Source organism: Trachypithecus francoisi, unplaced genomic scaffold (assembly GCF_009764315.1).
Source record: "Trachypithecus francoisi isolate TF-2019V2 unplaced genomic scaffold, Tfra_2.0 Lachesis_group9, whole genome shotgun sequence".
Classification (NCBI taxonomy): Eukaryota; Metazoa; Chordata; class Mammalia; order Primates; family Cercopithecidae; genus Trachypithecus; species Trachypithecus francoisi.
The window spans coordinates 5,315,064-5,339,432 of record NW_022681474.1 but is presented as its reverse complement, the minus strand read 5'-3'; the positions used below and the strand labels follow the sequence as shown (position 1 = coordinate 5,339,432).

General features: G+C 49.3%; 1 protein-coding gene across 2 annotated transcripts in view; it reads left to right on the top strand.

Annotated features, from left to right (window-relative positions):
- PROSER2 (proline and serine rich 2) overlaps positions 1–23,450 on the top strand; it is a 51,262-nt gene extending 27,812 nt beyond the window's left edge. The window contains exons 2-4 of one of the 2 annotated variants that reach the window (XM_033208956.1): positions 3,448–3,666; positions 19,438–19,690; positions 22,067–23,450. In XM_033208956.1, coding sequence (XP_033064847.1) covers positions 3,529–3,666; positions 19,438–19,690; positions 22,067–22,983 — 1,308 coding nt within the window. In that variant the 5' untranslated portion in view covers positions 3,448–3,528 and the 3' untranslated portion in view covers positions 22,984–23,450. Of the gene's footprint in view, positions 1–3,447; positions 3,667–19,213; positions 19,302–19,437; positions 19,691–22,066 lie in introns of those variants that run through there. The other variant, XM_033208957.1, reaches the window with a different exon arrangement.
- The last annotated feature ends 919 nt before the right edge of the window (positions 23,451–24,369 follow it).

The following is a 24,369-nucleotide window of genomic DNA, read 5'->3' as shown; positions in this document are numbered from 1 at the left end:
AGTTTGTTTAATGGGCCAGGCGCAGTGGCTCACACCTGTAATCGCAGCACTTTGGGAGGCCGAGGCGGGTAGATCACCTGAGGTCAGGAGTTTGAGACCAGCCTGACCAACAACATGGTGACACCCGGTCTCTGCTAAAAAATGCAAAAATTAGGCTGGGCAAGGTGGCTCACACCTGTAATCCCAGCACTTAGGGAAGCCGAGGCAGGTGGATCACAAGGTCAAGAGATCAAGACCATCCTGGCCAGCATGGTGAAAACCCGTCTCTACTGAAGATAAAAAAAATTAGCTGAGAGTGGTGGCGCACGCCTGTAGTCCCAGCTACTTGGGAGGCTGAGGCAGGAGGATCGCTTGAACCTGGGAGGTAGAGGTTGCAGTGAGCCAAGATCATGCCACTGCACTCCAGCCTGGCAACAGAGCGAGACTCCGTCTCAAAAAAAAAAAAAAAAAAATACAAAAATTAGCCGGGTGTGGTGGCAGGCACCTATAATCCCAGCTACTCAGGCGGCTGAGGCAGGAGAATCACTTGAACCCAGGAGGCAGAGGTTGTAGTCAGCCAAGATTGCACCATTGCACTTCAGCCTGGACGACACAGCACAACTCTGTCTCAAAAAAAAAAAAAAAAAAAAAAGTTTAGCTGTCTCCTGAAATCTTAGGGCTTGGCTGAGTTGTCACCTCTGCTGTGAAGTCTCTGAACCCTCCCTGGAGCCATGGGCACTCCTTCCTGGGCACTCCTGGACCCCCTGTAACGGCACCGAACATTGTTACGTATCTGTCTTCCCTTAGAGTTGGTGCTATGTGGCAGAATCACTTGTGGAACTCCTTAAACACACACTCCCAGCCTTTACCCCCATAAATGTATTCTGTAGGTCTGGGTCTGAGTCCCAAAGAGCTTCTGATCCATTGCCTGGGTGAAGCATCACTGCATAGATGGGCTCCTCTATCCGGAAGGGAAGCCTGATTCATCTGCCTTTCTCTAGTACCTGGAATCTCCCCAAGGTGAGGTAGGAAAACAGTACGCATCAAAGAATATGCTTAGGCTAGAAAGGAAGATAGGGTTCAGATGGAAGCAGGTGATGACTGATAGGCTGAAACTTTCGTTCTCAAGCCTGTTGGGAATGGGTTAAAGTTGACTGCTTTTGGGAGAGTGGTAACAATTAAGTGGTGTTTCAAGATGAATCCAACTGGAGAATCCGGCAGAAGTGTAGGGAAGAGGGAGAAGGTAAGGACGACAGCAGGTGGTAGCTGTAGTGGGAACGTGTATCCCAAAGCTCATGTGCTGGAAACTTAATCTCCAGCATGGCCATGTTGAGGGGCGGGGACAGGAAGAGGTGATGAACATTTGCACGTTGTTATTGCAGGAGTGGGTTCACTATAAAAGCCAGTTTGGCCCTTTCTTGTGCTCCGTCTCCAGTGATGCCTTCCGTTGTGTTAGGGTACAGCAGGACATAGCAGGAAGGCCTTCAGCAGATGTGGCCCTGGATCTTGGATTTCCCAACCTCCCAAACCACAAGCCAAATAGGTTTGTTTCTTGTACAGCAGCACAAAACAGATGAAGACAATGGCTGTGGCAATAACGTAGGCGTGTGCTAAAATGGTCCTGAACTTGGATGTGCGACCAGAAGGGAAGTGGGTACAGCTGGCGTTGTTAAAGGGAGAGTCTGCAGGGCTCAGCAGCTGGGCGCCTGTGAGTGGCAGGGAGGGAGGCATCGGAGACATCTCCATGGCTCGTGTGTGACGAGGCTGCAAGCCCCTGTGTCTAGGGATGGGCGCTGATTCACATAATGTGGCTCTGGCGTTTGGCAAAACCAGCCCTTTCAGGGGAATGGCAGAAAGACCTGGTTACTTGAGCTGCTCTGTACACCCGAGTGTGGCCGTTTGCTCCCATCCCAGTGGTGGGATGCGGAAAGGAGGGCGTTGTGTGTGACACCATCTAGGTCATTCCAGGGCCTCTGGGAATGTACGGAGAAGATGAAGGAAGGGAGCTGCCTTTCTCTCCTGGCTCCACAGCCCACCAGCTCTCCTAGGACCATTGATTTTGTCTTTTTTTTTTTTTTCACTATTTGGAGTAGTGGCAAATTTATGTATATGCATATCATCTTCTGGTTTCCTAGCCTTGCTCTTAACTGCCATTTGATGTGTACCGATTGAGCAGAAATGTGTTTCTTTTTTAATCTGTTTTACAGAGTTGTCTGTAAGGTTTCTCAGAAGAGGTTTTCATGGTAATGCTTGAAGTCTTAAATTCAGGGTTCCCCTAAAGGCGTTCAATGCAGATTGCACTTTCTCCACAAATGGTCATGTTTCTATTAATCAGCAAGAGGCTTATTCCTATGAGTCTTCTTTGCTCTTCTAGAACGTTCTGTTGAACTGTCTTAACACGCCATTCAGGGGCTGGGCTGGATTTCCTGCTAAAAGGGTCAGAGGACCAGGCCTGGTGGCTCACGCCTGTATGAGGCCAAGGCAGGTGGATCACTTAAGCTCAGGAGTTCAAAACCAACCTGGGCAACATGACAAAACCCTGTCTCTACAAAAAATAAGCTGGGTGTGGTCGTGCATGCCTGTAGTCCCAGCTACCCAGGAGGCTGAGGTGGGAAGACTGCTTGAGCCCATGAGGTCAAGGCTGCAGTGTGTTGTGATTTTACCACTGCACTCCAGCCTGGTTGGCAGAGTAAGACCTTATCTCAAAAAAAAAGGTAGCTAGGGTTGGGGAGTGGTCAGAGGACTATATGAAATTAAGCGGCTTACAGGGGACAGTTTCAGTGTCTTTGCTCCTGGAAGTAAAGATGTGAATTCCTCACAGTATTAACCTGGGGTACTTGACTCATTCTGAAAACATTGCAATAGCATGAGGTTTCTGTCGAGTCTTCAGTTTCGGAGATGTCAGCCAGGCTCCCAGTGGTAACACGTTAGCTCTTGTCACCTCCCCTCAAGTCTGAACTGTAATGGAGCTGGAGAAGCAACCACAGTTTATGGCGTCTGAGACAGAAGCCAGGGAGAGCCGGAGTGAAAGAGCTTGGAAGTGCAGAGGAAGATGCCGCATTATTCTGTCATATTTCCAGCAGCAAAGTCATCTTGAATATACCCATCTTTCCTTCAGATTATTCTGGCTGGGCATGGTGACTCGTGCCTGCAATCCCAGCTACTCAGGAGGCCAAGACAGGAGGATCACTGGAGCCGAGGAGTTCAATGCCAGCCTGGACAACATAGCAAGACTATCTCTGAAAAAAATTTTTTAAAAATTATTCTTATGTCTTCAGAATGGTTAACAATATAAAAGAGAAGTGGCAGTCAGCATCCTCAAACCAGTTGACTTAGCGTTTCCCAATCCCCTTTACCCTAATGGTTGAGTCTGAGAGTGGAGATGCATCTAAGCCATGGTTTTGAGGGATGGAGACGTTTTCCAGTCTAGGCTCACTGACCATTGTCATTCGTGTTTGGTGTCTCTAGGAGTGAGCTGTTGCCGCAGAACGGGCTGCTGCCTCCTGCCCTGCTTCCTGTGATCGAGCCAGCCCTGATGACTCTGTGGAGATGCCTGTAACCCACCAGAAATCAGACGCATCTGACATGAACTCGGACACGTCCCCCACCTGCAGGCTCCGAGCCTTCAGCAGAGGCGGCAGCCTGGAGAGTCGAAGCAGCAGCTCTCGCTCCAGAAGCTTCACTTTGGTGAGTGACAGTTTTTTTTTTCATGCTTTCTTGCGCCTCGGTTGGTGGATTTTGCCTCAGTCCCTCTCCCTTGAGGGAATATCTTAACAGATCTTTTTGGGTCAATAGCTTGATGTTTGGGAATACTTCTTTGTGAAATGGTTATTTTTAATCATCTTAAATTTTGCACAAATACAGAGCATTACCTATAGTCATGGGGCAAATCCCTCACTGTGGTCAGTAACTCATGGCTGCTTAGACCTAGGCAGGACCAGGCCCCAGGCAGAAACCAACCCAGGCAGGAGTGCTGCTCAAGAGCTCACAAGATAAACACAGTTCACTCTTTTTTTGTTTGTTTGTTTGTTTGAGACAGAGTCTCGCTCTGTTGTCCAGTGGCACGATCTTGGCTCACTGCAACCTCTGCTTCCCAAGTTCAAGCAATTCTCCTGCCTCAGCCTCCCGAGTAGCTGGGATTACAAGCACGTGCCACCACATCTGGCTAATTTTTTTTTTTTTTTTCGTATTTTTAGTAGAGGCAGGGTTTCACCATGTTGGCCAGGCTGATCTTGAACTCCTGACCTCAGGTGATCTGCCCGCCTTGGCTTCTCAAAGTGCTGGGATTACAGGCGTGAGGCACCACGCCCAGCCCGCTCAAGCAGATGTTTCACTTCTGTGCAAGTAAAGATGCTTTTGTATCCTTCTCAGAATCCAGACCCTTGCATAGCTTTGGGAACTTTACAAAAAGAGTTTGTCAAGTTGAGAGGATCTCGTACTTTCCCTGGTGAGGACATTCATCTTTCAGGAGAGGGGAGACCATGACACTCACTCCTAGAGGGAGGAACACAGGAGAGAATCGATCCCCCGGGCCTCACTAGGAACCACTGGGGGCGCCTCTTGGGTCCTCTCCTCCAGTGGGAGCACCAGTTTCCCTCAGATACACTGTGCCATAAAATTAGCCTCAGTTGCTGAAGCTAGATATACTTGGTATGGGGTAGTTACTAGTAATGACGGAATTTTCTAGACCCCCACTTACATATTTTCTTTTTTAAAACCATTATGGTAATATGCGATAAATATTATTTGATTGGCCAGGCACGGTAGCTCATGCCTGTAATCCCAGCACTTTGGGAGGCCAAGGCGGGTGGATCACCTGAGGTCAGGAGTTGGAGACCAGCCCAGCCAACATGGCAAAACCCCATCTCTACTAAAAATACAAAAATTAGCTGGGTGTGGTGGTGCACGCCTGTCATCCCAGCTACTCAGGAGGCTGAGGCAGGAGAATCACTTGAACCAGGAAGTGGAAGTTGTAGTGAGCTGAGCTCGCACCACCGCACTCCAGCTTGAGTGACAGAACAAGACTCTGTCTCAGAAATGCCCAGCACCCGAGCAGCGCTGGTGCCGGCTTCTCCTTCCCTGGTGTCCTGTTAGTGTCCACGGGGGGCGCCATTCCCCTCCTCCTGCCGCCCCTATCCTGTTTGGATCCATGCTCTTCCTTCCGCCTCCTTCTCTTCTTTGTAGAGGTTCTTTGATCGCTAAAGGTGAGGTGTTAAAAGGAAACATTCCTTCCTCCTCTGTATTGCACACATTTCTTAATTCTGTCAGTTTTATGGGCATGAGTTTGATTTTAAATTAAAGGATTTCTGTTCTACCCAGTTCTTTCCTATCCGTTAAGTCATCCAGTAGCACTCCTGTGGTATATGTGATGTTCTGTTCCCTGCCGTGCCGGTCCCTGTATATCGTAGGGTAGAATAATGGAAACAGCATTGTGAAGCCCACTCATAATGAAGTTATGTCTGCATGGTGCGTGTTTGGGATCACACGATTCTGCTGTATCCTGCCTTAGAAACCTGTTCTCCTCCGGATGTTGGAGGAATGTTCTGGTCGTGTTTCCTTGCCTTCCCCTCAGGCCTATGAACTGCTCTCAGGCATTTTCCTCCAGGGACAGTTATTGAGCTAAGTTTATCTGTCATTTCACAGTTGTGCACTTTCCTTTAGAACTAGCAAAATGAGAGAATATGGCATTTAACTTTAAATGACAACTAAAGTGGATTTTTGTTTTTAAGACAAGGTCTTGCTCTGTTACCCAGGTGGGAGTGCAGTGGCACGATCATAGCTCACTGCGGCTGTGACCTCCTAGGCTCAAGTGAGCCTCCTGCCTCAGCCTCCCAAGTAGCTGGGATAACGGGTGCGGCAGCACCGCACCTGGCTAATTTTTAAAATTTTTTTGTAGAGATGAGGTCTTGCTATGTTGAACAGGCTGTTTTAGAATTCCTGACCTCAAGCAATCCTCCTGCCTCAGCCTTCCCAAATGCTGGGATTATAGGCATGAGCCGCCACGCCCAGTCTACTAAAAGTTTTTTGTTTTTTTTTCAACCTCCGCCTCCCCGGTTCAAGCGATTCTCCTGCCTCAGCCACCAAGTAGCTGGGATTACAGACATGTGCCACCATCCCCGACTAATTTTTGTGTTTTTCCTACTAAAGTTTTTTAAACAGTCACATGACACTTTTCACAGAGCCGCACTTAGCAGCCAGTCCCTATCACAGCATTACAGCATCTTTAAATGTCATACTCCACTTTTTTGGAAGTGTAAATTCTAAGAGGAGCTAGCTGTAAGTTTTATTCTAACTCGTCGGGTCTTTTTTTCTAATGTGACTTTTCTCTTTAAAACAAAAATCAACCATAGCGGTTTCTTAATTAAGCGGTGTCCTTTAATTTCCAAGGTCATGAAAGATTAGTCAGTCAACAGCGTTTTTAGGCCTCTAGGCTGTACGACATGTAAATGCACCTTTTAAAGGGCTCTTTAAGTAAAACATAACCTAGTTAGTCCGTGGGTTTCTTAAGGAAGAAGGAAAACCTCGTTCTCATTTATAGAGGATTTTTTTTTTTAGCAAACGTTATTCTTAAAAGAAGCTAAAAGATGAACACCTGATTTGAATTGAGAGTACCCTGAAGTTTTCAGTGCTAGTCGGAGTGTCACCTGGTATATAACAGATCTTTGCTTATTAGAAACTTTTCTCCTGAGACAGTGCAAGTTAAAAATTTAAAACGTGTCTAGGTTTGGTGATGTACAACTGTAGTCCTAGCTATTTGGGAGGCCTGAGGCAGTAGGATCACTTCAGCCCAGGAGTTAAAGGCCAGCCTGGGCAACATAGCAAGACCCCTATTTCTACCTAAAACAAATTCTAGAAGATGATCTCAAATATTTTTTAAAGTTAAAATAGCCACTTAAATAGGATTGTCGAGGCTATCCGTATGGCCACAGTTATGACTGAGGCTGCTGTAAGTCTTTATTTCTCAAGAGGCTGGTTGTGTGCGTGCATTGTTTTGGTAAAGAATCCTGCCTGTGAACTTTTTTTAATGAAAGGTCTAGGTAGAACTAGAATTAGTTGTCCAAATCCTACAATGTGGCCACGAATATGTCCCTTGAATTCTATCTTTTCCTTTGAAACGTAAGAGGGTGGCTTCGATGTGTGCCCAAGCGGTGCTTCCTTACAGTGTTGGGAGCGCGCTTGTGGAGATGCCTGCCTCGAGAGGTGATGCAGGCACAAAATAAAAGGCCCGAGAAGGGCTGGAGACGTCCATATGTGGCAGCTCTCCTCTCCGTGGCTCCTGTAGGAGGCTCTGGGTGTTTGGTTACCAACGTCACCCTCTAAGGCCAGTGTCTCCAGGGCTCACCTCGTCTCACAAAACCCCCTGGGTGCACGGCGAGGGCACGGTGCTGCCTCACACCAGTGTTCCCAGGCTCTCGCTCTGAATGAGGTCCTGAAGTCAGGTCTGCCTTCACACATCCCGAAGCTTCCTCTAGAAGAAAATAGGATTTCGCTGCTCGGAAAGGGCAGAGAGCTCTCCATCGGCACCATTCCCAAGGAGCGGAGCTCCAACACCATGGTTGCTTTTGTGAGGGTGGCTGGGGATCCCAAGTCTGCCTCTTACTCGTTTTTACCTCTGGCTTGGGCAAAAACAATGATCCAAATTTATGAGCGAGTTTTTAGGATTCAATATTTGATGAACTGTCTTGAATCCCCCTCTCCCTACACCCACAAGTGCTGTGGCGCTGAAGTCACACAGTGGTCTGTGACCAGGCATCTGCCGGCAGCTTCTGAGCCACCCTGTTCCTCCACAGCACTTGACACCTTTGGCCCCACACATGGCTCATGGGCTGGCTCATGGGCTAAGAAGGCGCGGCAAACACTGGGGGACTTCCCACATGGCCGGGCTGGAGCAAAGTCTGAGGAGTGCACTGGAAATCCAGTGTGCTGTTTGCTCTGTGACTTCAGGAGGGGACACTAAACCAGAGGAGCCAGGAGGGAGAAGCCGCCCGGCCAGCGATAATCCCGCCCTTTCATCCTGCCGTCTCACCCAGCTGGAATCCAAATGATCCAGGTCAAACAACGGCTTTAAAACATAACTCAGTAGCTTTTCTAAAAGGCCAATTCAGTCAACATGTCATAAATGCCTACTGCATATAAGAACTGAGAGGTGATGGGATAAGACTCAGTTTGCCCCCTTTCAGGAACTCACAATATAGTGGCGAGGCAGCCATGGAGGACCTGAGCTCATAAGGGTCTCGGAGCGCCTCAAATGCCGCACACTTGGGGTGTGTCTGTCTCAGTCAAGATCTCTCTATGAGGGAGAGAGAGAAGAGAGCAAGATCTGTATTACCAGTTTAAAGACATGTAAGGCGGCCCAGGAGCCCAGCTGTCATCTTTTGAAGCCGTTATTCTTTGGTTTGATAGTCAAAACTGGACACGCATCTCATTCTTCATGGATTTGTGTCTCTTTCCTGCCAGAAGTACAGGTTTAAGTGAGCCATCTTGAAACGTGACGACAGGGTCTAGCTAGAAATAACCATAATTGGCCAGGTGTGGTGGCTCACGCCTGTCATCCCAGCACTTTGGGAGGCTAAGGTGGGTGGATCACCTGAGGTCAGGATTTGGAGACCAGCCTGGCCAACGTGGTAAAACCCTGTCTCTACGAAAAATACAAAAATTAGCCAGGCATGGTGACGCGTGCCTATAATCCCAGCTGCTCCGGAGGCTGAGGCAGGAAAATCACTTGAACCCGGGAGGCAGAGGTTGCAGTGAGCCAAGATTGCACCACTGCACACCAGCCTGGGCGACAGAGGGAGACTCCATCTTAAAAAAAAAAACCACACACACACAATAAAACCTTTGTCCCAAAACCGTGGAACGCTCCACCTGCACTTCCAGTCTCTTTCTGAGGTTGCCGAAGCGGGCGCAGCACTCAAAGCTGCGCAGGAAGCGGCTGCCTGCATTTTCTTCTCTCTGTCCCTATTCTGTTTCACCTCCGAGGGGGTTTCAGCTCTCATCAGGCTGGATTATTAAATCGATAAAGTATTGCTCGAGTGTCAGAGAGCCAACTGTAGTGTTTGTAAGAAGACATCAGATCACAGTCTGCCCAATACCCCAGGTACCAGCTAGCCCAGACTGCTGACCAAGGACATGGGGGGTTCAGGGACACCTGGCTCATCTCCAGACATTTTCCTAGCCATCAGCAGCTTTTTAATCATTTTTTTGGGTCTAGACTCGAGATGAGTTCTGCTGCTCATTTTTTTTAATCCCTCACAAAGAGTCACCACAATTGTCTTAGTCTGCAGTTAAACCAAATTTATTTTTTAAGATGGCGTTTCACTCTTGTTGCCTAGGCTGGAGTGCAGTGGTGCTCGCTGCAACCTCCGCCTCCCAGGTTCAAGCAGTTCTCCTGCCTCAGCCTCCCGAGTAGCTGAGATTACAGGCGTGCACCACCATGCCCGGCTAATTTTGTATTTTTAGGAGAGACGGGGTTTCTCCATGTTGAGGCTGGTCTCGAACTCCTGACCTCAGGTGATCCACCTGCCTCGGCCTCCCGAAGTGCTGGGATTACAGGCATGAGCCACTGTGCCCGGCAATTTTTTCCCCCTCAGGACGGAGTGTTGCTCTGTTACCCAGAGCTGGAGTGTAATGGCACAGTCTCAGCTCAATGCAACCTCTGCCTCCTGGGTTCCAGCAATTATCCTGCCTCAGACTCCGGAGTACCTGGGATTACAGGTGCATGCCATCACGTCTGGCTAATATTTTTGTATTTTTAGTAGAAACGGGGTTTCGCCATGTTGGCCAGGCTGGTCTCGAACTCTTGGCCTCAAGTGATTTGGCCTCTCAAAGTGCTGGGATTACAGGCATGAGCCACCACGCCCGGCCGGTTCAGCTGTTTTTTAGGTAGAGGTTACTTCAGTACATGTATTTTAAGCCTTCTCAGCATTTTTGTTCAACCAACCAAAGATTTTATTCTACCGTTTCTCTAAAAACAAAACTCCTGTCCCAAATCTGTGCTGGCATAGGAATAGCTAGGATTGTTGACTTTTGGACCTGTTGCTAGCAGTTTTTTAAAAAGTTATCATCTAGCTTTTTATTGGGCTACTGCCCTCAGAGGTTGAATGGAGCTTGGATAGACCTTTTTTCTGTTATCTCTGTGCAGGAGTCAACAGAGATCAGCTAGACTGGGACTTTGTTCTCTTCGTGGGGGCTTGTTCTGGTGCATTAATTATAATTACCTTAGTATGTTCAGCATTTTGAATTTTCTGGTTCAAATGCGCTAGAAATTATCTCTTCAAAATCATAACATACATATTAGGGTAAAAATACATTGTTCACATTCTCGAAGCAAAGCAATATTTCCTTCAGAGACTTGTCATTTCTTGAAGTCAGCATGGCAGGATAGAATATGTGAGGAACGGGCCGGGCGCAGTGGCTCACGCCTATTATCCCAGCACTTTGGGAGGCTGAGGCAGGCAGATCACAAGTTCAGGAGTTCGAGACCAGCCTAGCCAATGTGGTGAAACGCCGTCTCTACTAAAAAAAGTTAGCCGGGAATGTTGGCAGGCACCTATAGTCTCAGCTACTCAGGAAGCTGAGGCACGAGAACCGCTTGAACCTGGGAAGTGGAGGTGGCAGTGAGCCGAGATTGCACCACTGCACTCCAGCCTGGGCAACAGAGTGAGACTCCGTCTCAAAAAAAAAAAAGTGAGGGATGGTTTTCTAGCCTGTTCTTTTAACATCTGAAGATTTGTAGCCTTAAAGGACTGCCATTTACTCCACAGCCCAGGCCGGTACATTAAAAACGTCATTTGGGCCAAGCACGGTGGCTCATGCCCGTAATCCCAGTACTCTGGGAGGCTGAGGCGGGCAGACCATCTGAGGTCAGGAGCTTGAGACCAGCTTGGCCAACATGGTGAAACCCCATCTCTGCTAAAAATACCAAAAAAAAAAATGCCGAGTGTGGTGGTGCAGCCTATAATCCCAGCAACTTGGGAGGCTGAGGTAGGAGAATCACATGAACCAGGAGGTGGAGGTTGCAGTGAGCCAGGATCACACCACTGCACTCCAACCTGGGCGACAGAGCGAGACTCCATCTCAAAAAAAAAAATTTTTTTTTTTTTTTTTTTTTGAGGCGGAGTCTCGCTCTGTCGCCCGTACTGGAGTGCAGTGGCCGGATCTCAGCTCACTGCAAGCTCCGCCTCCCGGGTTTACGCCATTCTCCTGCCTCAGCCTCCGAGTAGCTGGGACTACAGGCGCCCGCCACCTCGCCCGGCTAGTTTTTGTATTTTTAGTAGAGACGAGGTTTCACCGTGTTAGCCAGGATGGTCTCGATCTCCTGACCTCGTGATCCGCCCGTCTCGGCCTCCCAAAGTGCTGGGATTACAGGCTTGAGCCACCGCGCCCGGCCTAAAAAAAATTTTTTTTTGAGAAGGGAATTTTCTGCTCTCAGCCTTCTTCTGCCTTTCCAACTAATAGGGACAAACTTATGCTTTCTCCAACTCACTCTTGCCCAAGAAAGCGGCTATTTTTGCTTTTCCTCATTTCCTATATACGTAGTTCTTAAGGACACCTGAGTCATTAGCAAACGCCTCTTCCAGTAGCACCCAGTCCTGCCGGAGCCTCCACTGCGGGCTCCAGCTCTCTGCCACCTCTGCGGACCACCAGGCAATGCCTTGTGCTTTGGGATTTTTTTACTATAACAGCTTTATCGGGATATAAGTCACATAGCATACAGTTCACCTGTTTAAAGTATATATTCAATGGCATTTAGTGTATTAACATCAGCACAGTCAATTTTAGAATGTTTTCATCTCCTGAACAGAAATCCTCACCCATTTGCAGTCACCGCCCATCCCTGCCCCTGCCCTCGCCACCGTGACCTGCTCCCCCAGGCCATCTCTTTCTTCCAGGCATCTCCCTGCCAAGGGCTACAAGCCTCCTTTCTGACCCTGAGGCCCTGATCCCTTCCCCACCAGCTCGGTCTGCTTCTGCCTCTCCTCTCCTCCCCTCCCAGAGAAGGCAGATCCAGGTTCACTGTGGAGGGCAGCTTCGTGTCCCCCAGGATTAAGCAGCAGACGGAGCCCACAGCATGGCTGGCCCTGCCTCAGGACTCAGGGCACAAGGCCAGGCTGACCACAGAGAAGGTGCTTGGGATACACGCCAGGTGCCCAGCACTCACTCCAGCCCCTCACCCTAGAGGGGCTCGGGTAGGCTGAGGATGTGAGAATCTCAGCCTCCCAGGACCTGGGAAGTTGCTCACCGACTGGCTCAGTGAAAATGGATTTTTGGGCCGGGTGCGGTGCATCACAAGGTCAGGAGTTCGAGACCAGCCTGGCCAACATGGTGAAACCCCACCTCTACTAAAAGTACAAAAATTAGCCAGGTGTGGTGGCGGACACCTGTAATCCCAGCTACTTGGGATCCTGAGGCAGAGAACTGCTTGAACCCAGGAGGTGGAGATTGCGGTGAGCCAGGATCATGCCACTGCACTCCAGCCTGGGTGACAGAGTGAGACTCTGTCGCAAAAAAAAAAAAAGAAAATGGATTTTTGTCTCGTTCTATACAAATAATAAGTAAGCAGAGGCAGAAAGAACCCTGGGTGAGACTGTGAGCGGAGGAACTCTGAGATGAAATGTATGAGGCCTGAGTGGGGAACCAAGCAAGGGTCCATTGATGCGTGTTAGTGTGTGATGGGAAACAACAGAGCAAAACCAAAAACAAGTATGCGGCTGGGTTGAGGCCAGGCACAGTGGCTCATGCTTATAATCCCAGCACTTTGGGAGGCCAAGGTGGGTGAATCACTTGAGGTCAGGAGTTCGAGACCAGGCTGGCCAACATGGCGAAATCCCATCTCTACTAAAAATACAACAAGTAGCCGGGCATGGTGGTAGGCACCTGTAGTCCCACCTACCCCGGAGGCTGAGGCAGGAGAATTGCTTGAACCTAGGAGGTGGAGGCTGCAGTGAGCTGAGATCGTGCCACTGCACTCCAGCCTGGGCGACAGCGAGACTCCTAAAAATAATAATAATAAATTGTTTCCCATATTCAGTATTTTCTGCACTATAACCAACATGATCTTTCCAAAATGCTGCGTGGATGACTGTGCCTTGTTCCTTCTTGCTTAACTCTCATCCAGTTCTTCCAGGTTATTGACTGATGTGTCATTTCCTCTCTGAATTTTTTCCTGCACAGCCCCCTTTCCCCGGAAGTGTGGCTTGGTAACCATGCGCGCTGTGTTTCCATCACACCCCAGGCTTACCTTGTCGTAGGAGTTCCACACTCTAGGGCAGTTGCTGATGTTCTTACCTGAAGCCCTCGTTGGGTGGTAAGCTGTAGACAGCAGGAGCATGATTGATACTGTTGTATCGGGTTGTGTGCTTAGCAGGTGCACGTGTGTGGCTGTGATTCAGGGGATGCCGTGGGGGTGGGCTAAGGTTTGAAATCCAGCCGTGAAAGTAGGTGAGATGCAGCCGTGCACAGATGGGCGTCGCTGCCTTGGAAGCTGACCTAGGAAGAGCCAGTGATGGACCTGAGCAGGGAGCAAGAAGCGAGAAACTATAGCCTGTGGCCCATAGCTGCCCCCACTCCTTGCTTTTATAAATAAAGTTCAATGTAACAAAAGTGAGGCTCATTCCTTACCTTGGTAGAGTTGAGTAGTTGCTACCCTAAAGCCTGCGCAGCCCAGAATATTTATTACTTGACCCTTTACCAAAGAGTTGGCCATGCCTCCCGAGGAATATAAAGGAGAGAATGGTGGAAACTGTGAAGGGTAGGCGGAGCCATAGCAAATACCTAGGAAGACATAGGGCAGAAAATGTGCAAGATGTCTATGCTGGAAACTGTGAGAAATCATTGAGAGAAATTAAAGGGCCAGGGCCGGGCGCGGTGGCTCAAGCCTGTAATCCCAGCACTTTGGGAGGCCGAGACGGGCGGATCACGAGGTCAGGAGATCAAGACCATCCTGGCTAACACGGTGAAACCCCGTCTCTACTAAAAAAAAAAAACTAGCCGGGCGAGGTGGCGGGCGCCTGTAGTCCCAGCTACTCGGGAGGCTGAGGCGGGAGAATGGCGTAAACCCGGGAGGCGGAGCTTGCAGTGAGCTGAGATTGGGCCACTGCACTCCAGCCTGGGTGACAGAGCGAGATTCCGTCTCAACAAAAAAAATAAAAAATAAAAAATAAAGGGCCAGATCTGTGCATCTGAAACGTCGGTGCATCTGAAACGTCAGCACATCAGACTCCCAGGAGGCTGCGTCCAACACAGACTGACAGGCCCAGTGCCTGAGGGTTCCTAATGCAGCAGATCTGGGATTGGACCCAAGAATGTTTCTGACAAGTTCACAGATGCTGCTGCTGGTCCCAAGACCACACGCTGAGAACCACACATCTAAATAAATGAAGCCATGTGCCATATTCATGGATCAAGAAAAGACTGCAAAGACATCAGTTCTCTCCAATTTGAGAAACTTCTATGCAAATCCCAATTAAAGTCACAACAGGGGTATGTGTGTGTTTATGTGAATATGGAAATTGACAAGCTGATACTAAAATTTATACGGAAATAAAAAAGGACTACGAAAGCTGAACAGACTTAAAGAAGGCAGACTTTTTTTTTTTTTTTTGAGGCGGAGTCTCGCTCTGTCGCCCGGACTGGAGTGCAGTGGCCGGATCTCAGCTCACTGCAAGCTCCGCCTCCCAGGTTTACGCCATTCTCCTGCCTCAGCCTCCCGAGTAGCTGGGACTACAGGCGCCCGCCACCTCGCCCGGCTAGTTTTTGTATGTTTTAGTAGAGACGGGGTTTCACCGTGTTAGCCAGGATGGTCTCGATCTCCTGACCTCGTGATCCGCCCGTCTCGGCCTCCCAAAGTGCTGGGATTACAGGCTTGAGCCACCGCGCCCGGCCAAAGAAGGAAGACTTTAAGAACTCCAACAAAACTGGAGGACTTTGCCCGATATCAAGACTTATTATAGACTGGGCACAGTGGCTTATGCCTACAATAACACCACTTTGGGAAGCTGAGGCCAGAGGATTGCCTGAGCCCAGGAGTTCAAGACCAGCCTGGGCAATAGAGCGAGACTTTGTCTCTACAAAAAATATATATGTATTAGCTGGGCATGGCAGTGTTTGCCTGTAGTTCCAGCTACTGGGGAGGCTGAGGTGGGAGGATCAGTTGAGCTGGGGAGACCGAGGCTGCAGTGAGCCGTGACCATGCCACTGCACTGTAGCTCGGGCAACAGAGCAAAATGTGGTCTCCAAAAAATCAACAAAAGGCATATGTGAAACATAAATATTTCATTATATATATGCAAATATGTCAAAATGTGAAAAACTCCAGAACACTTCTTATCCCAAGCATTTTAGAGGAGAAGTACTCACCTGTATTATGGAGAAAAAAAAGTTCCACATCATTAGTCTTCATGGAAATGACATTGAAAATCACAGTGAAATATGACTGCATGTCTCTCCTTCGGGGCGCTAGAGCAACCAGCCCTGCTGAAAGCAAGTGTCAGTCAGTACAACCACTTCGGAAAGCTGTGTCCGCCCACCCAGGTAGACACACGTCTTCAGACCCAGCGATTGTGCGTAGGTTTATAGCCAACAGGTGCGCACTGCTTATCCTCCCCAGCAATGTTCTGCCTGCCTACCTAATGTTCTGCCTGCCTACCTACAGTGTTCGGCCTGCCTGCCGTGCCTAGGTATTTCTCCTTTTCCTGAGCCATCCTTCTCTCAGGAGTAAGCTAGTAAGACCAGGCTAGCTTGCGAAATTTGCATGTGTTCTTGTGTTTTCATCCCCAGAACAACAGTATACTGTGCTTTCAACTACAGCCTCTGAAATTGTATAGACCACAGGCTCTGTATGGGCCTGGGAGTTAGATGCTTTGGGCAGGTGGGCATTTGAGTATCTCGCAGATCACAGTGCGGAAAGCATCAGTCTACACCACATGGATCAGCTCTTAATCATTTTTGGTAAGACAAAAAAATACATTAGTAGGACACAGACGTGCACCTGTAGTCCCGGCTACTCAGGAGGCTGAGGCAGGAGAATCGCTTGAGCCCTGGGGCAAAGGTTGCAGTGAGTCAAGATCGCACCACTGCACTCAACAGCCTGGCAACAGGAGTGAAACCATCCCCCTACAAAAACAAAACAAAACAGAAACAACACAGCAGAAGCAGAGTCCACGCTCCTAGTATTAGAGAGTCAAGTAGTCTCTAAGGTTTATAAAAGCATCAGTCCACGTGTACCACCTCCATTGCATACTCACGGGAGGTAACAACTCTTAACTCTACCTAATCTGTTATTTAACTCCACTATTGACATATTGCCGTATATCCTTTCTGTTTTCTTTTTTCGTGTGTATTAAGTATGCATAATTTTAATCTGAGACAACTCGGTTATGGTATAGGTGTGTATATTGCTGTACATAGATGATGATGCTTTCTCTCACATTAGTTTTTCTGTGGTTGATCGTGGTTTCCGTTTTCTTTGCTTGCGTGGTTTCCTGTGTTGCCCTCAGGCTTGCTGTGAACTGGACTACTTGCTGAGTGCACAGGTGGCTTCCCAGGGAGCCCCCATTATTCTGGGATTCCCTGCAGCTTTCTCATATGGATGCTCCTGTTACCTGGCTCTGTGACTTCTGTCTGGGTTTACTCCGTGTTGAGAGGAACAGCTACCGTTCCTGACTACCCTGCAGTGGCTTCCTCAGAAAGGCTGGCATGGGAGATCAGATTATAGACCTTGCATGTGTTTTTGTTGTTGTTGTTGTTTTGAGGAGGAGTCTCGCTCTGTCGCCCAGGCTGGAGTGCAGTGGCACCATCTCGGCTCACTGCGAGCCCCGCCTCCCAGGTTCATGCCATTCTCCTGGCTCAGCCTCCCGAGTAGCTGGGACTACAGGCGCCACCACCACGCCTGGCTAATTTTTTTTGTATTTTTCGTAGAGACAGGGTTTCAGCATGTTAACCAGGATGGTTTCGATCTCCTGACCTCATGATCCACCCACCTTGGCCTACCAAAGTGCTGGGATTACAGGCGTGAACCACTGTGCCCAGCCTGACCTTGTGTGTCTTAAAAACACCTTTATTCTTCCGTAGTTCTAATTAATAGTGGGATTATGTATAGGATTCTAATTGCGAATCTAGCTGGGCTTTTAGACCTCATTGTCTCCCAGCTTCTGGTGTTACTGCTGAGAAGTCTGTTGCAGTTTTCTGTTTCCTGATCTTTTGTTTGTTTAAATTGTTTGGAAGTTATTTCAAACTTAATGAAGTTGTGGGAATAGTACAGAGAACTCCCACATACCCTTTAATTAGATTCACCAATTTTTAAATTTTTTCCACATTTTAACATGCGCTCTCTCCACACATACACACAGACTTTTTTTCTGAACCATTTGAATGTAGTTGCTACATAATGCTCCCCTTAATACTGAAGGACATTTTAAAAACAAGGATATTCTCTTACATAACTTACACAGGGAGTTATCAAATTCTGATTTCTGATTTTTTTTTTTTTTTCTTTTTTTGAGATAGAGTCTTGCTCTGTCACCCAGGCTGGAGTGCAGTGGTGCGATCTTGGCTCACTGCAACCTCTGCCTCCCAGGTTCTAGTGATTCTCCTGCCTCAGCCTCCTGAGTTGCTGGGATTACGGGTGCAGCTAATTTTTGTATTTTTAGTAGAGACAGGGTTTCACCATGTTGGACAGCCTGGTCTTGAACTCCTGAGCTCGAGTGATCCACCCACCTCAGCCTCCCACAGTACGGGGATTACAGGTGTAAGCCACCGCACCTGGCCTCTGATTTCTGATCTTCTGTATGTGACCTGCTTTTTCAGTCTGGGAAGCTTCCCGGATCTTTTCTTGGCTTTCAATATTCTGAAATGTCACAATGATGCATACCTCCGCGTGGGTCGGTTTGATTTTATTCATTAGTTTGTACACTAAGGACCCCTTTCAATTTGGAAACTTGTGTGCTCCTCTTTCGGGGCATTTCCCTGAATTATTTTGTTTATTTTATAATTTCTTCCTCTCATTTTCGCTGATTTCTCTTTCTGGAACTCTTATTATTCACATAGTGGCCCTCCCAGATCTATCCTTTGATTTTCTTACCCCTTCTTTTCGTAGTTTTCTGATTTCACAACTTTATCTTTTAGGCTTTTATTTAGTTTTTCATTGTTCTCTGCTGTTAGTATTTTTTTTTAAATTTCTAACAGTCTTCTTTTGTCCTGTAAAGAAAACATCATGCTGTGTATGGAATCAGTATCCCCTCTTACCTGACAACTGATGACGATAGCCTTTTTGAAGTTTTCCATCCCTCCACATAGTTTGTTTCCTGTAAGTTGCTTTTTTGTCCTTTGGTTTTGATAGCTCTTTCACGGTCACAGTTTTCCTCAGATGCTCGGTGGTTATTAGATATCTGCACATACTCCAGAGTAGGACAGTCAGAAACTGCTGCGCAATTCTCCATTGGGATTCGTTGACTGTAGTCTTTACCTGTGGATTGACCTTGCTGGGGAACCCTTGGGATCAGCCTTTTTTGGCTCTTGGATTCCTCAGGTTCCCCAGAGATGCTGTGCACAGTCCTCCATCTGGAGGGCGGTCACCTGGCTGCACCCGTGGCCCACACTGTTAACACGGTGTTGCACCGTCAGCTTTGCTCCATGGCCCCACTTCAGGGTTCCTCTGTCACCTTTTTCGAGAGTAAGTGGCTAGTTTTGTGCCAGGATGAGCCTGCTGCTTCTGAAAGAGACTTTCAAACAGTTGGGCTGTCTTCATCATCACCTTGCCCACACTTCCAGAGCTGCTCAGCACCTCCAGGACCTGAGCTTCTGGGCAGTTCTGTGGGACACAGCAGGTGGGTCACTGGCTTTCCTGGGCCTTCTCAGTCAGTTTCCACCTGTCCTGCCCTCCACCTGCTCTGCTTTTGGCTCTTGAATTCTTCAGATTCCCCAAAGATGACGCGTGCTCCACCATCTCTTTTCCTGTTATTTTGTCGTTGTGATTTGTGCCTTTAAAAAAAAAATCCCTTTGTTTTAGTAAGGTTTCTGGTGAGAAAGGAGATAAATATGTGAGTTCAGTCCACCATGTTTAAGCAGAGGTTTCCCGTGTTATGGAAAAGCAAGTGTGTGGGATAGCAGTAGGCTGACAGCAGCTCTCCAGTGTGCCCCGAACGGCTGCTTTTTGTCACTGACTTGCTAGGAACTGCAAGGGGAGGGCCCGTTCTAACAGCTTTGTGGCGTTGTTATTTGCTCTGCCTCTCGGAGCGCGTTCTCTTCCGTCTGGGCGATGGAGAGGCACATGCAGGCACTGTGTGGCAGGGGCACCCCGCATGGCAGGGCATTCTCAGGACACAGTGAGTTCCACCCTGGGCTACGGACCGATCCCAACTTTGCTTCGGCTTTTGTCTCTTTAGTGAAGCCACTGTTTGTTTTCTCTCTTCTGTTCCCAATCCCCAAACCCCCAATCCCAATCCCCAATCTCATCTCTAGGATGATGAGAGCCTGAAGTACCTCACCCACGAGGAAAAGGACGTCCTCCTGTTTTTTGAGGAGACAATTGACTCCCTGGACGAGGACTTTGAGGAGCCAATGCTGTGTGATGGGGGAGTGTGCTGCCTCTGCTCCCCGTCTCTGGAGGAGAGCACCTCCAGTCCCTCCGAACCCGAAGATGTCATCGACTTAGTGCAGCCAGCACCTGGCGCTGGGGAAGCCAAGGGCCTCCCAGAGGAGACGCAGGCAGCAGGTGAGGGGGAAGCACAGGCCAGCCCTGGAACGTGGTTTGCTGGCGTCTGTGAGACCCAGAGATACTTCTTTTGTGTTCCCCTGTGCTTGCCAGTAGAAGCTGTTGAGTCTTACCGGATTCTTATAGGGGAAAAGAATCCTCGGCAGTTTCGTTGTCCAGCAAAGGGAAATGCCAGAAGGACTAGAATAAAGAATGGAATGAACTGGGCACATGAGCGGAGTTTACTTTTTTTTAAATACACAAGGCATACCCACGCACAGAAAGAGGGAAAACTGGAAATGGCTTCCAGGTAATTTTTCTATGTTACAGGCTGGGCACCGGGGATCACTTGAGGCCAGGAATTCAAGACCAGCCTGGCCAACATGGTGAAACCTCATCTCTACTAAAAATAGAAAAGTCCGCTGGGCGTGGTGGCGCCCGCCTATAGTCCCAGCTGGTCCGGAGGCTGAGGCACGAGAATCGCTTGAACCAGGAAGCAGAGGTTGCAGTGAGCCGAGACTGTGCCACTGCACTCCAGCCTGGGTGGCAGAGCAAGACCCTGTCTCAAAAACAGAAAGAGAATCTAATACCACTGCTGACGTGGCAGGAGGTGGAGCTTGGTAATGCGAGCCATGGGTAGTGGCTCTAAATACAAATGAAGCTTCGCTCGCTCACTGCTCACATCCTGCTGTGCGCCCCAGTTCCTAACAGGCCACAGACCAGTACCAGGGGTGTTGGGGATCCCTGAGCTGCAGGGAAATGGGCAGAGAAAAATATCTTCCAGTTTTTTTTCCCTGATTGGAAAGAATACTGGAAACAAATGTGGCCAAGAGGTTAACATTGGAAGGGATGAGGAAAAAATTATTTTTGCTCTGGTAAGGGTAAAATACTGTCGTTTGTCTTAAGCCACTAGAAATAAATTGTGTGCACATGTGTACCCATACGTCTTTTAAGCAAGGCTATGTATTACTCAGAACTTCATATACTACAGTTATGGATTCCATGTAAATTTGGAGCTTGGTTTGCAGCCATCTCTTCAGAGAAGAGAAGTAATGTACTGTACATTTTTACTGTATAAAATGTGAGATCACATAGTCATGCCAAGGAAAACACTCTTTGAAAAATCAGCTACACTTACTTATCCATCAGTTCTCTAACATTATATTTTCATAACAATTTTTCTTTCGTTTTTGTGAGACAGGAACTCACTCGGTCACCCAGGCTGGAGTGCAATGGCACAGTCCTGGCTCTCCGCACCCTCCAACTCCTGGGTTCAGATGATCCTCCCACCTCAGCCTCCCAAGTAGCTGGCACTACAGGTGTGTGCCACCATGCCTGGCTAATTTTTTTTTATAGTGATGGAGTCTCACTATCCAGCCCAGGCTGGTCTCGAACTCTTGGGCTCAAGTGATCCTCCCACCTCAGACTCCCAGATTGCTGGGATTACAGGTGTGAGCCACCTCACCTGGCATATTCATAACAACTGTAAGTGCCCACAGAGTATACATTGTGAGATTCTGAAGATATGAACATAACAAGTTATGAATTTCAGGGTTTTTTTTGTTTTGTTTTGTTTTTTTCCTGAGACAGAGTCTCACTGTGTTGCTCAGGCTAGAGTTCAGTGGTGCCATCTCAGCTCACTGCAGCCTCCACCTCCCAGGTTCAAGTGATTCTCCTGCCTCAGCCTCCAGAGTAGCTGGGACTATAGGCACACACCACCACGCCCCGCTAATTGTTGTATTTTTAGTAGAGACAGGGTTTCACCACATTGGCCAGGATGGTCTTGAACTTCTGGCCTCAAGTGATCCACCTGCCTCGGCCTCCCAAAGTGCTGGGATTACAGGTATGAGCTACTGCACCCGGCCCAGTGTTGTATTGGGAGGTGTGTAAGTACGGCAGTGCCAGGTGATCTGTGATTGATACATGCTATGTAAGGACTCAGAGGCAGGCCTGCTAAGTTCTCTGTCGTAGAGGAAAGTGACACAGTTACATGTCCTTCATCCAGAAAGACCTGCTGGTGTGTGTGCCACACACTTTCTAACCTCGGCTTCCCCTTTGTAAACTCCCCTGATGAGTTGGTCACTACTTGGGTCCTGTCCTTGCCTCAGGGGCTGGAGCCTCAGCAGCCCACATGGAGGGGATGTCTCCTAGGTGCCGACTGTCTGACTTGCAGGGCTATCGTGATTTGTCCCTTCTCAAAGCGAGGTCATGCGCATGACATACCACCTTCTGCTTCCCTGGTCCCGGGCACAGGGAGAGAGGAGTTGACTCACAGGCAGCACTGGGGACGTTGGTGTCAGGTCCAGGTTGAAGCTCTTTTCAGTTCAGCGAGAGGGAACTTCATGCATTTACTTTCACGTGGGCTGGTAGCTCACAGACTCCTCCCTCGTCTTCCAGGGCCTGCACCTGCCGGGAAGGAGCACAGGAAACAAGATTCTGAGACTCCTCCACCTCCGGACCCCCCAGCTCCCGAGACCCTTCCTGCACCACCGCCCGTGCCCAGCATCCCTGACCCCCCTAGAAGGGAGCTGCGCGCCCCTTCCCCGCCAGCGGAGCACCCCAGACTCCTGCGCTCTGTTCCCACGCCCCTCGTTATTGCGCAGAAGATTTCCGAGAGGTTGGGGGGAAACGAAGCCCTCTCGCCCACCTCCCCATCCAGGGAGGGCCGGCCTGAGGAGTGGAGGACACCGGCCGCCTGGGGGCCCCGCAGCAGAGACCCCGGCCCGGGGCCCAGTCGCCCGGCGCAGCCCAAGGCCCCCCGCTTCCCCAGCAACATCATCGTCACCAACGGCGCGGCCCGGGAGTCCCGCAGGACCCTGTCCAGGGCAGCCGTCAGCGTAGAGGAGCGCAGGGCGCAGGTGCTGGCCACCATCCACGGCCACCCTGGCGCCTTCCCCGCCGCAGGGGATGTGGGCGAGGGGGCCCCGGGGGGCGGCTCCTCCCCGGAGCAGGTGGCACGTGGCCAGGGCCTGCCGGGGCCCGCTGAGAGTCTCCGGGCAGGGGGTCAGGCTCCGCGGGGCCCGGCGTTGGCCAACGGCTTCCCGAGTGCGCACGAGGCCCTGAAGAGCGCACCCAGCGCCTTCGTGCCCACCGGGAAGTCCCTCTGCTTCCGCCCCGGCCCGGCCCTGCCCAGCGCCCGGGCCCGCCAGAGCTTCCCCGGGCCCCGGCAGCCCGACGGTGTCCCGGACTGGCGCCTCGCAGACTCCCTGCCCCGGCCGCAGGGCATCACCGTGCAGTTCGCAGGCCGCGGCTCCTCGGAGGAGGCGCGCAGGGAGGCCCTGCGGAAGCTGGGGCTGCTCAGGGAGAGCTCCTGAGGGCCGCGGGCTCCGGTCCACTGTTTCTCCCCACCCTGAAGAGAGGGTGAGAGAGTCGCTGCACGCAGGAGCTGTTTGGCCTAAAACGGAAGTGGCAGGGGACCCCCTGCCCCCTGCGGCGCATCAGAGTCTGGAGGTGCCAGGCTGGGGCCTCCTGGCTGAGCCCGCACCAGCGGCTCCAGCCACTGGAACAGAGGACTCTTCCTGAAGGAATCTGGCCGGGGGCTTGTCTCCCTTTTCCCAAGAACTGAGAACCCAAGAACCTTAGACCCATGGGTTTCCGTGATGTGTAAATGCCATCTTTTGGGGGTTGGGAGGAGCAGGACTGGTCTGATTATCATTCTTGAGTCTCATCTACTCTTTTCTCGAAGTACATGACGTGAAAGTCAGTTCAGATCCCTTCCACTCAGGATTCTCCCCGCCTTTTCTAAGAAAATAATAATAAAAAAAAATGCTTGTTACATTTTGTAATGTCTTAATATACTTGCTTTTGTTTTCGAAGGGTGAGGCATCATGGTATTTTGCTTTTGTTTCTTGACGTAATTTAGTCTGCCCAGTTTTGTTTTTTACTGAAAGCTGCAATGAAACCTTTAGAGTTTGGGGAGTGAAATAGAACGGTAATTTTAAGAAAGCAAGTCTCATCAGACTCTGCGGTCTGGGACATGTTTGCCCGAGCCTGTGTTTGTGTGTATATGTTTTTAGATACATATGTGTCAACATATACATGCATAGGTATCCTGTGTGTCCACATGCATCATTATTAAATAGAAACTTCTGAACACCCTTCTAAGTCACTACAGGATACCAGCGCTTCCTATTCTTGGGCAGACAGAGCCACCTCAGCATCCTGACTGATGATACAAGAAACTGTTACTTCCTAGTATGGAAGTGTCTTAAGGGCACGTCTCCATGATATTTTGGTGAACCCAAAGTGCTTTTTCCTAAACAAAATGTTCCTCGGTTCCCAATTAAAGTAATATTCCCTGCTTCCAAGTAAGCAAGACTGTTCACTAAACATGGAACTTTTTAGAAAACTAATCTCCTTTATCATCTACTTTTAGTTTTGCAAGTTCTGAGGTCAACAGAAGGAAAAGATTCTTCGAGATCCACCCGACTGTCATGTTCCACAAGCAAGACCTCAGAATTAATAGGGAAAAACCAGTGACGGAGGTTAGCAGGAAAAGAACCGGTTTCCTCCCAGACTGTGTCTTACACGCTGAGTTATGCCACAAGCGTTATTATCAAAACTATTTAAGGCTGGAGTCCTAGACCTCTAAAAATAGACAGGACGGTCTGCCCTGAGCAGTCACACCCTTGTGTTTTTATGTCTCCGCCAGCACCGTAACAGCGCCTGTTTCTTTCCCATTGAGTATTACTTAAATTCAG